This window comes from Protopterus annectens, chromosome 8.part0 (assembly GCF_019279795.1).
Source record: "Protopterus annectens isolate FY-2018-M chromosome 8.part0, PAN1.0, whole genome shotgun sequence".
NCBI lineage: Eukaryota > Metazoa > Chordata > Ceratodontiformes > Protopteridae > Protopterus > Protopterus annectens.
In genome coordinates this window covers 1,210,525,853-1,210,537,847 of record NC_056741.1, presented here as the reverse complement: position 1 = coordinate 1,210,537,847, position 11,995 = coordinate 1,210,525,853, and the positions used below count along the sequence as shown (strand labels likewise).

The 11,995-nt window shown below is 42.6% G+C and overlaps 1 protein-coding gene across 1 annotated transcript in view; it reads right to left on the bottom strand.

The window, feature by feature from the left end:
- Positions 1 to 3,728: 3,728 nt before the first annotated feature.
- Positions 3,729 to 11,995, bottom strand: part of RPS19 (ribosomal protein S19) — a 181,144-nt gene continuing 172,877 nt past the window's right edge. Inside the window, exon 6 of the mRNA XM_044080714.1 lies at positions 3,729 to 3,796. Coding sequence (XP_043936649.1) covers positions 3,770 to 3,796 — 27 coding nt within the window. The 3' untranslated portion in view covers positions 3,729 to 3,769. The remainder of the gene's footprint in view (positions 3,797 to 11,995) is intronic.

Here is an 11,995-nt window from a genome sequence, read left to right as displayed (position 1 = left end):
CAGCTCATTCCTTTCCTTCATACTTTAGGATACAAAGGGAAAGTTCTTTAGAACAGGGTTTCCACACCTGTTAACTGGAACATGGTAAGCTAAACACAGATGAAGATTCAGTGAGGGCAATACACTGTGGGAGAGGAAGCAGAGCTAAAGGGTCGAAGGTGCCAGTCTCTAATCCCATCGGATCTGGTGACCCACAAATTGAGATGAACACACATTATGAAAAACGCAACTTAAGACAGTAAAGTAATTGGATTACACAAAGATAATTTTCCTATAAAGAGGGAAAAGCTACAGTGTTTATGATTGCTTATATGAAGAATCATGTGAGCTTAAAGAATTTTAAAAAATGGATGTGGCAGAAGACACCCCCCCCCCCCCAAAAACCTTTCCAAGGCTTTCCCACCCTCAGAAGGGGAGGTATTAGCACGGACAAGCAGCATAAATTTACCAAGGAAATCACGGATGGGTCAGATCTTGGGTTAGAAACCTGAGCAAAGTTCCAGTCTCTTAAAACATTGTCAGCTTTCTTAGGAGTAGCACGGCTGGCTTGTCAAGGCCAATTACACAAACACATCCACCGACGCTAGAATAGGAACAGATTCAGAAAATCTCAGTTGTAACTAATCATACTTCGAGACGGTTGATCATATTCCCACAGAAACAATGAATTCTGGATATGGTTTCAGAAGAAAATCCATTCGAGTATCAGAAGTTACACTCAGTCAAAATCAGAAGCTAGAGAGAAAACAGCTACTGCCCCTCACAATCTTCCTGTACAAAATCCTGAAAGTCCTCAGTGAAGACCTTAGTTTTTTTCTTTCACCATTACCACGAGAACTGGAATTTCAGGTTCTTGACAGGAATTTTAGAAACAAGCAGAATCCTTTTGGTAACATTCCTAGGGACAGGCATCCTACTACAGCTAGTTAGAAAATCATTCCCTCTTCCTTATTACAAAACACCAACTAGAGCGTTTCTCCCTTGCCCGTCCAGGGCACTGCAAAAGTAATAGGAGTCTAACCCCACAGTCCAAGGGTGCTGAAAAGACTACACCAGAGGGAGGCAAGGTAAAAAAAATGAAGGGTCTGAGGAACAAGAAATGGCCACAGCATTAACACCTGTCTTCCGAGGCAAATTATTAGTCTTACTTCTATGCGGCACATCTCATTACAAAGAGTTTTGCTTCCAGGAAAAAAGAGGTCAGTCACTCTACTCTTCCCTCAGACCAATCACAGAGTAAAATGCCCCATTTGGCATGTACCTCACTAGACACCTGCACCAGCTGGAGAGGTCACAGAAGTACCTCACAAAGAGGATCCTAGGCATTACATACATGTCCTACGTGGACAGACTCAAGATTTCAGCTATTGTGTCTCATATCACATAACTTAGAGGTGATCGCTACTTGACTTGCAAAGCCATGTCTGACCCAGCTCGGTCAGAAATGCTACATCTAAAGAAATCCCACTCCCTCCGCGCCACATGCCCCAGAGACCTCAACCTCATTACGACAAACAGAACATGCTGGAAGGACATGTTCCTCACCCAGAGACTGCATTGATCTGGAATAGACTTCCCATACAAGTCAAGCAGAGTATCTTGCTGTCCCCTCAAACAGAAATCTTTAGGAGTAGACAGGTAGAAAGTTCACCCCAGGGATCATCTACTTGATAGTGGCATTTCTATGGGCTAGGCTTGCAAAGGCTCCAGGGCCATTAGCCTAGTACACACCTATGAACCTATGTAGGTTCAAAGGCTGTTTGAAAATGTTGTTCTTTTTGTGGTAGGATAAGGAACGACCAAGGGAGCCAGTAGGTTGTCCCACTGTTAAGCAGAAAATAATGCCAGAAACCCAGCTAAGATGGTCAGCAAGACAAGTAGGTTTTTCTTAGACACACACTAACCCCCCCCACAAAACATGAAAACACTTGAAAGTCAAAGTCAAGTGAAAAATTCATAAAAATATCTTCCTAACTTAACCAACACAGAAACGCTTGTTATAAAAATAAAAAAGGGAACTCGTCTGCCCAGCAATGGAAAACAGCTGACCACTGATTGTTAGAAACTCTTAAGAGGAGCACTCTTTGGTGGCAAGAAAGCTCGGAAAGGCTTTGCATCTAAAACCATTGGTTTTACTCAACTCTGCTCAAGCTGATGCCAGCCCAGGTGTATGGAATGTTTTTTTTTTTTTAATATGGAATGTGGAAGCAGTTTACAGCGGTCCTTCTGGTATACCAACGGTTAAATTCTTGCATTTCACAGTAACCACGATGATTCATCAGCTTCAAAGAAATCAATGTTTGAGTCAAGAGTGATAGCATGGACTCTGCTACTTACAGACCAAACCCTCTTTCAATATCATTTCTGTCACTTTCACTGTTTTGCTGGTTCTATTTATTAGCTTTTACATTTCTTCAGCAAGGTCTTTTAAACATTTTTCTGTGAAAGGTTTATTAACGCTTTAAGGCTGCTGAAGCTGGTGGCTTGCCTCAATTTAGATCAATAGTTCACAATTCAATACAATGGTCTGCAGCTAAACATTCAGCATTTGTGCATGAAACTCTTGGCATAACTTAAATTCACTTGCTAATGAATTCTTTGTAGCAACTCTGAACAGTTTTCAGCTGCAGGGGAGACCATACCTTGTGTGTCACGGAATGTGTATGGACCAATGGCACTGATAACACTGGAAAAACTGAAATACCAAAATAAGATTTTATAAAGAAATGCCTTATGTCACCTGTGTCAATACTTACAAACGCTCGACTTGCTTTTCCATGCAGGAAAGCTAGCCATCTTACAGAAAATCCTGGCCAGAAAAAAAGCAAGCTTCAGATGCTATGTAAATCCAAAGGGCAAGTAAGCATCTCCAGTGAACGGAAATTTCTCAGAAAAATACCATGGCCTACAAACTGATCCGTCTCTGCTCTAACTTGCCAAACTAAGCTCTGCCAGCTTTAGTCCTGAAGATGATCAAAGTAACTCCCAATCCTAGCTGCTCAAACATTTTTTCAGCAGTATATTACTGGGTATTACCAATAATTACAGACAAGTTACTGTTTTGGACAATCTGAACCAGAATCCATTTGGCATCTGCTTTACTGTGTGTCACCCACAAATATTACTGTTTAGCTCCACAGGAAAGCCTACTTTTATAGGCTTTTCACCTCAGGCATCCAACTGCCACCTTAATCACCTAGGGGGTGGACCTTTGTTTATGGAACATTCCTTACAACCAAGCATGGAACAAATATTGACCTTTTTGTGTGAAGCAAAAATTGCCAGATTAGCTGCAACTGATGCACTGTGTTACTTAGAAGGAAACAAAGTGTTACATTAAGATCCCAAATGTTTCAGTCTAAGAAAAGTTGCAAATACAAGACTGTAATAAGTTATGGCCTTAACAGTAATCCTTGAGAAGTTTAATGAACATATCTTTTGGGGGTCATCAATACAAGGAAAATGTGTAACTGAAATGAAGAGATTTGGTAGGCTTGCTGCATTTTTCAAGTTCTAGGAACACTGCTGTAACATTTTTACAAATTTGCCAAATTCACCATGCTTAAAATATCTCCATGAAATGCAAAATCAATGGTACTGACAGATGCAGCCCAGACACAGACGTGCCCCCCAAGGTGAAGAAAGAATAACAGGCCTCTTATTTTGAGTGGTATACATTGAAACCATGGAATTTAACCACATTTCTGGGGAAAAAAGGAAGCCAGAAATGTAAATGAAAAATAACTTTATTTTGTGAATTCTCCCAAGATTAATGTTTCCTGCCAGCTGCTGCAACCTATAAAAAAAAAAAAAAAAGTATGAATACAGTATGGTGATGCGAATCAAATAACTTTGCATGCATAAATATTGGCTATTTTAGTTTTTCAACACACAATACATTTCTGCATCAAATGCAGTAAAGACTCACTTTTTGCTACTTTGTTCATCACAAACCTGTACAGGAAAGAACTCACACTGCCACCATCAGTAAAGGAGGTAAGAACATATTTGCAGTTTCTCTCCCTACAACAAAGCGCACCAACACACGTCTCTGTTGAGATTACAATATGTGAAAGACTACTGATTACACCATTAATCACACACAAATGTCTGTTGAGATTAGTACAAGACGTGAAAGACTACCGATTACACCATTAATTAAAACAATGAAATCCAAACAGCACACTTTGCCTACTGGTTTGCCTCCCCTCAAAGCTATACTATAAAAACAATCTGAGAAGAGGTGGGGAATCACTTATCTTTTAAGAGTACTACATGGCAGTAACCAACTACATGCTCATCCTGTGCATAAAAGTGAATGTACACATTATCCCTAAATCCAACCTCATTTTGCAGAGTCATTTTTAATGTTTAACAATTGGCAGGCTCTCAGTTTATTTCCTCTTAAGATAAAGGGTTAAATACAACACAATGGAACAAGTTTCAAACAAGCAAAAACAGTGGGAAGTGAAGCTTTCCATGGGCACTCTTAGAAGAAATGTAGTTGAAAAGTTGCCTATGAATTTACAGCTTTTCTACTAGTCCATCAAAAGGTATTTAACTTCCATCTTGCCTTAACATTCTTTAGTCATCTGAAGGCCCAGAGTATACAGCGTCAACTAAAGGCGCACACATTTTCCTCCCATATCCAGGTGGTTTTACCACTAAACGTGAACATAGCATCATTGCTGTTTTCCAAACAAGTCAATGCTACTTTCTCTGCCCTACAAGACCATAAAGTCTGCTACATTTTACTGCATGCTAGTGCTACAACACAAACTTGGATAAACTTTTCTTGTACTCTACAAGCTACCAGAGTTTCTATAAAAACAAGTTGATTTCAATATCTGTGCTACTGGCCGATCAGTTTCCACAGTTCAGTACAGACAATTCAGAAACCACCATTATCAGTTCTTATGAGACAACTCTGACAATGCGACTCCCCCTCTGAAGTGCCGAGAACAGACCCCCAGAATGACTGCTGGCATGTAGTACTTCCTAGCCATGCGAAATCTGCATAAAAATTTTAAAGATACTCCCACCCCACCATCTAACAGGATTTCTCTGTTTGCCATAATGGACTTATTCCTTAGTCTGACCTTTTTGTTCATCTACAAGGCCAGTACTGCAGGAAATTCTATAGCTACCCAATATCTGTGACCAACTTCGTGCCAATTTCCAGCTACCACCCCTTCACAACCAAGCTTTCAAGACTACCGTAACGGGAAACGGAAAGCATATAAACTTTCCCCGCTGTAGTAAAGATGCCACTTGTGGGACAGAAAAGTACAGTTTTGTACCTACCATAAATGTAGATGTTCGAAGATCCACATTGCTGCAGTCATAACCTGTGGGTAGTCCGCTGTCCTCGGTCGGCCCGAATACAAAAGTGTTAGGCTGGCGTCGGTCATGGTCGCTCAGATCTGTCAGTACGCCGTGGTACTAAAGCGCATGACCGACGTCATATCCTCAGTCTTTCTTGCCCCAGATGTCAGAAGGCCCTAAAAAGAAAGGCCATAGCCAAAAAACAGAAAAAAACATCCAACCACCCATGTATAAACAGTATTTACAACTCAAACCACATAACCACCCCAAACTACAGTGGGGAAGGAGGGAGGGTAAATTGGACTGCAGCAATGTGGATCTTCGAACATCTACATTTATGGTAGGTACAAAACTGTACTATGTTCTTCATCTCACATTGCTGCAGTCATAACCTGTGGGTAGAATCCCAAAGCAAAGGTAAAGGGAGGTTGGTAAAATCACAAAGCATTAGGAGCTGCTAACATGCCCTGTAAAACTGCAGTGGCAAACCCAGCCCTAGACTTGGAGTAAAGAGGGAGATGATAATGCTTAGAAAAAGTGTGCACTGAACTCCAAGTAGCTGCCTCCAGAATATCTTTAGTAGCTACACCCCTTAAAAAAGCAGTAGAAGTAGCAGTAGCCCTAGTGGAATGAGGTCTGATTCCAGCTGGAACCTCCTTACCATGATGAGAACAAAAAGCAATACAATGGCCAATCCACTTAGAAATAGTTTGTTTAGAAACAGGTTTCCCCTGAGAACCAAAAGCAAAAGAAACAAACAACTGTTTGGACTGTCTGAACCCTTTAGTTCTGCTCAAGTAATAACGCAACTGCCTGCGAATATCCAAAGAGTGCAAAATTTTCTTCCCTTTATTTTGGGGATCATAAAATGTAGGCAAATGAATAGACTGGTTCAAGGCCACATTTGAAACAACCTTAGGCATAAAAGTAGGGTTAGTACACAGGGATACCCTATCCTTATGAAAAATCAGGAAGGGTTCAACTGCCATTAGAGCCTGTAATTCAGATACCCTTCTAGCAGACGTAATGGCCAACAAAAAAGCAGTCTTCCAAGACAAAAACTTCAACTCAGATGTAGCTGCAGGTTCAAAAGGAGGTAAAGTGAGTTTTTCCAACACAAAATTGAGATCCCAGGAAGGAGTAGGAGCTCTACGTGGGGGTCTTATGTTCTTTGCCCCTCTAAGAAATTGCTTAAACAAAGGATGAGAGAATAATGGTGGGTCACAGTCATAGTGAGCAGAAATGGCTGCAGCATGAACTTTTACAGAGGAGAAAGACAAACCTTTGTCTAGTAATTCTGTAAGATACTGAAGTGAAACACTCAAATTAGGTACTGAAACATCAAAGCTCTTTGCTTTGCTCCAAAGAAAAAATCTCCTCCATTTATCAGCATAAACTTTCCTTGTACTAGGCCGTCTGGCCTCTAAAATAACATTCAAAATTTGGAGGAAGCTGCGACCCTCCAGGGTCTAGAACAGAATATACCAGGCCGTCAGATGCAGGGACTGTATCCTGACATTGAGGAAGTGATCGCCTGCCTGGAACAAAAGGTGTGGAACTGGTGGCAAAGGCCAAGGAGGCTCCCGTACTAAACTCCTCAGTAGAGGGTACCAGTGCTGACGTGGCCAATCTGGAGCTATTAGAATCATGGAAGCCTTGTCCTGTCTGACCTTCAAGAGCACCTTGGAAAGGAGAGGCAGAGGAGGAAAGGCATAGACGTGAAGATTGCTCCAAACTGAATGACAGAGCATCCACTTTCCAAGCTTTTGGATGAAACATCTTTGTGCAAAACTTTGGCAACTGGAAATTTAGTGGAGAAGCGAATAGATCTATGTCTGGAGTCCCCCAAATCGGTCAACTGTCGAAATACATGAGGATCCAATTTCCACTCGTGGGGATCCACCATCTGTCTGCTCAAAACATCCGCTAAGGAGTTCTGTGCTCCTGGCAGAAACCTTGCCTGAAGAGTGAGGTGCAACTTGAGAGCAGTCTCCCACAAAATCATAGCTTGTCTGCAAAGAGGGTACGAATGGGTTCCCCCTTGCTTGTTGATGTACCACATGACAGTTGTGTTGTCTGTTTGAATCAACACTTGTCCTGGGTGAAGTAGATCCTTGAAAGCCATCAATGCAAATTGGACTGCTAACATCTCCTTCATGTTGATATGCAAATGTTGAAGTCTGGCAGGCCACGTGTCTTGAACCCATTTTCCATTGAGGTGTGCTCCCCAAGACTTGTCTGAGGCATCTGTCGTTAAGATCCGACTCGCCTCTGGTCGTGTCAGAGAGTCCCTTGTTTAGGTGACATTCCTGAGCCCACCACAAAAATTCCTTTTGAATGCAAGGTATTATCTGAATGAGTGTGTCCAAATCGTGGCAGTGTTGAGTCCATACACTTTTGAGATACCATTGTAACTTCCTCATATGCAGTTTGGCATTGGGAAGCACCAGAATACAAGATGCCATGAACCCCAAGGCTTGAAGGACTGTCCTTGCAGTCAGCCTGGACCGTAGAGACAATTTGTGAAAGTAAAGGGTAAGATTTCTTTGCTTGTCCGGGGTCAAAAAAGCCATCTGAGAGGCTGTATTCAGTCTCACACCCAGAAAGCACATGTCCTGAGAGGGTATTAGACTGGACTTTGTTTCGTTCACAGAATACCCTAGGCACCTTAACACTGCCATAACATACTGTAGATGGTGAAGTAACTTGTCTTTGTCTTGAGCCAGAATCAGGCAATCGTCCAAATAAGGATAAATTTGTATTCCTCTTAACCTTAAGAAGGCTATCACCGGAGCCAGAACCTTTGTGAACACCCTGGGCGCAGTAGATAAGCCAAAGGGCAATGCAGAGAACTGATAATGTAAAGTCCCAGCCCGAAAACGCAGGAATCTCCTGCAACTGGGCCTGATAGGAATATGAAGATAAGCCTCTGAGATCCAGAGTTACCACCCAGTGATCTTTGCCTAGCAGAGGCAGAAGTAGTTGCAAAGTCAACATTTTGAATTTTGGAATGTCCAGGTATGTGTTGAGAATAGACAAATCCAGAATTGGCCTCCAAGTGTTTCCTTTCTTTGGTACAAGAAACAGACGAGAATAAAATCCTAGGCCCACTTCTGACAGAGGGACCTGCTGGATAGCCCCCATGTGTAGAAGTAAAGAAATCTGCTTGTGAGCCTCCACCTTTTGCCGAGGAGGAACTTCTGGCATGCCTTTGAAATGAGGCAATGTGTGGAAATAAAACTTGTAGCCTCGGTTTATAATGTCCCAACACCCATTTGTCCTGGATGACTAAAATCCAATTTTGTCTGAAAAGAGCCAACTTTCCTCCCAGAGGAGCTGCCAGACAGGAAGGATCGGGCAGCTGAAGATGCAGGTCATTGGGTCTGCTTACGAAAGGACTGACCCCTGCCCTCACTTGTAGACTGTGCAGGGGAACTCCACGTCCTAGGCCTGAAAGAACCCTGTGCCTGCGCTCTGCCCCTACCACGTCTAGATCTGCCCCTAGACTGTAAATCAGAAGAAGGGTAAGCCCATCCCTTAGTAGGCCAATTTCTGCTAAACTTAGGGGGCTGCACCTGTAAAAAATCCTTAACGGTCTGCATAGACTTAGCTTTGTCTTCCATTTTCTTCAGTACTGACTCCACAGGAGAACCAAACAAAACTTCAGACTGAAGGGGAGCATCCAAAATTCGAGCTTTAACATGCTCTGACAAGTTCTGATCCTTAAGCCAGGCGTGCCTACGAATAACTGACCCAGTGGCAGCCACCCTGGAAGAAGCCTGTAAAGCATCAAAACCACACTGCAAAGAATGCCTACCCACCTGATCAGGGGCATGAACCAAATCCTGTAATTCCTTACACTCTATGCCCTCTGCTAAAGCATCTACCTTAGATTTTAACTGACTAAGGACAAAATTCTGGAACTTCAGCATATGAAACTGGCAATTCAAAGCCCTCATTGCAAGAGTGGAAGAGGTATACACTTTTTTACCCCACCTGTCCAAGGCTCTAGAATCCTTATCTATAGGAACTGGGTTTTTTTACAACAGAAGCCCTGACACCCTTAGGTCCCTGGCTAATAGTTTCTGGGTCAGCCCTTGGGCTCTTATACAAATATTTATGCGCCTCTGGCACTCTAATACCGGTCTGGCTTAACCGGGGCAGGAGGCAAAGAGTCTGGATTAAGGGAAGCCTCAGAGAAAACATCCTGAACAACATCCAAAACAGGAGGTATAGCCAAGGGCCTATGCTGTGGCAAAAACAAGAATTCTCTAAGCCTCTTACGGGAATCTGAGAAATCCTGACCTTCCCATTTAAAATGCTCCCTCATGGAATGCAGGATTTCTGAAAAAGAAAAATCCTCTGGAGGGGAAGCAGAAGGAGTAGAATCCTCTGCGTCTGAATCAGAATAAGGGGGAAAATCCTGAATGTCTTCAGCCGAAGACTGAGTAATCTGAAGAATGTTCCAATCCTTCCACCTCTGGCTCCACCCTAGGCCTCTTATCTGGAGGGGGCATAGAACCTCTGATCAAGGTAATCAAATCTTCTGCCATTTTAAGCATGTGTTTTTTAGGTACAGAACCTACAGAACTAGGGCTGACGCCAGAGGCAGACAAACCAGGCCTGGCCTTGGAAGGTACCTTAGAGACAGAGGGAGAAGGCCTAACCACCTTATGTAAAGAAGGGAGTACAGCAACCTGAGAGGCCCCCTCAGCCTGACCCAACTCCTGAGAGGCCACATCTTGCAAAATTAAAGGCTCCCCTTGAGACTCAGCTGAAACCTCGGCTGGTTCCACAGATTCCACCGTAGTTTCTAAAGAACTGGTGTCTGGAACGAACGACTCATCCTGCTTGGACTTTAACGATTTATCCTTGCGCTTCTTAGCGGTAGCGGGCATCGGAGGGTCCGACGGCATATTGTAATTACACCGCTTACCGAAGACAAGCCTAGCACAATCTAACCTGCGTTTAATGGTGCGCTTATTAAATCTAGCACAAAAGCGACACCCGACTACGTCGTGCTCAGGCCCCAAGCAAGGAATACAGAGAGAGTGGTAATCCCTATGAGGTATCCGTTTCCCACAAGAAATACAATTATTCACTTTTTCTGACATCCGGATTTAACTGAGGCAAAAAAAAAAATATTCCCCAACGGGGTACTTAGCCCAACTTGGTTTTTGGTCTGAAACTCAGAATTCAGAAATTTCAGAACGCCGAACGGCACTTGCAAACGCTGCTTCTGCTTCGGACCATGCGGCAAGAAAGACTGAGGATATGACGTCGGTCATGCGCTTTAGTACCACGGCGTACTGACGTCAGATCTGAGCGACCATGACCGACGCCAGCCTAACACTTTGGTATTCGGGCCGACCGAGGACAGCAGACTACCCACAGGTTATGACTGCAGCAATGTGAGATGAAGAACATCTAGTTGTCTAGGGCAAAAACTAGAAACTTGGATACTAAATACAGACAAGGTAAGCAATGGGAGGAGCCACTGAGCACAACCAATTGCACACTACTTCAACACATTTCTGTTTAGCACAAATTCTACAAAAAACAGAAGCCGTGAAGCCAGGTCCAAAGGGGTCTGAGATTTTGCACCCCCACATGGATAGGACGCAACTCACTGTCACACATCCCAGATGGATTTGCTTGACCTCAAAAGTTGTGTAGGAAAACTTGTACTATTCATTATAAATCAAAAACGCCCAAGCGGTACAAAAATTTTTGCTTGCTTAAGGAGCAAAGTGCTTTCATATAAAAACGTACACGTCTGAAGTTAGTGTACTTCATGTGAAATAAAGCATATACTATTATTAAGCAAGTAAAATTCTTACTACTTGAATTTAATATTTGGTGGGATTATTGTGCTAGTCAAGTGTTTTTCAGCAACTCTGTACCATTCATTAGAATTGTGCAATCTTCAGACTCTGGTGGACAACATACTGTATTCACCATTAGGTGAGCATCATACTCTAGGTCTTTGACTCGCTGTTGACAATTACAAGAGAGAGGACAATACACAAGTTTTTCAGCCACCACTCAAATGCATGTAACAAGCCTGACAAATATACTCTACCAAATGGGAACCTTACTGCTGTAGAGCTACTGTTAAATATACTGATCTCAACACTTCTGAAATGTGTAAATTCACTGAAAGCTGTGAACTCATACACTGAAAAGGTTCAACAATGTGGTGGAAATTTCCTTTCATCCTCCATTAAATGTACATATTTCTGCCATTTCCTCATGGTTTAGACAAGTGCGACTTAACGGCACACAATTTATGCCTCTATCCACAACACCCTTATATTCTAGTACATTACCATCAAAATGCGTGAGAATGCTGGTTCAGTCAGCTTTTGGACTTTGCACATCTTAGACAGGTCAATAAAAGAAATGAAACAAGTGGAATATCAGATTCAGTCAGCGTTTGGTCCCAGCAACTCTTACAGCAACTGGGAAAATGTACAGCCATTACTTCCTATGCCTCCAACATTTTATTGCGAAAGTCACCTACTCCCATCATTTTGCCAACTAAATGACTAAATTGGGCAGTTGCAACCATTTGCAGTTAATGCTGTGACCACAGTAACCAAAAATTCAAGACAGCCTGCAGAAACTAATTTTCTGCATGTAAAGTGGAATGTCTCTACAGATGACAACA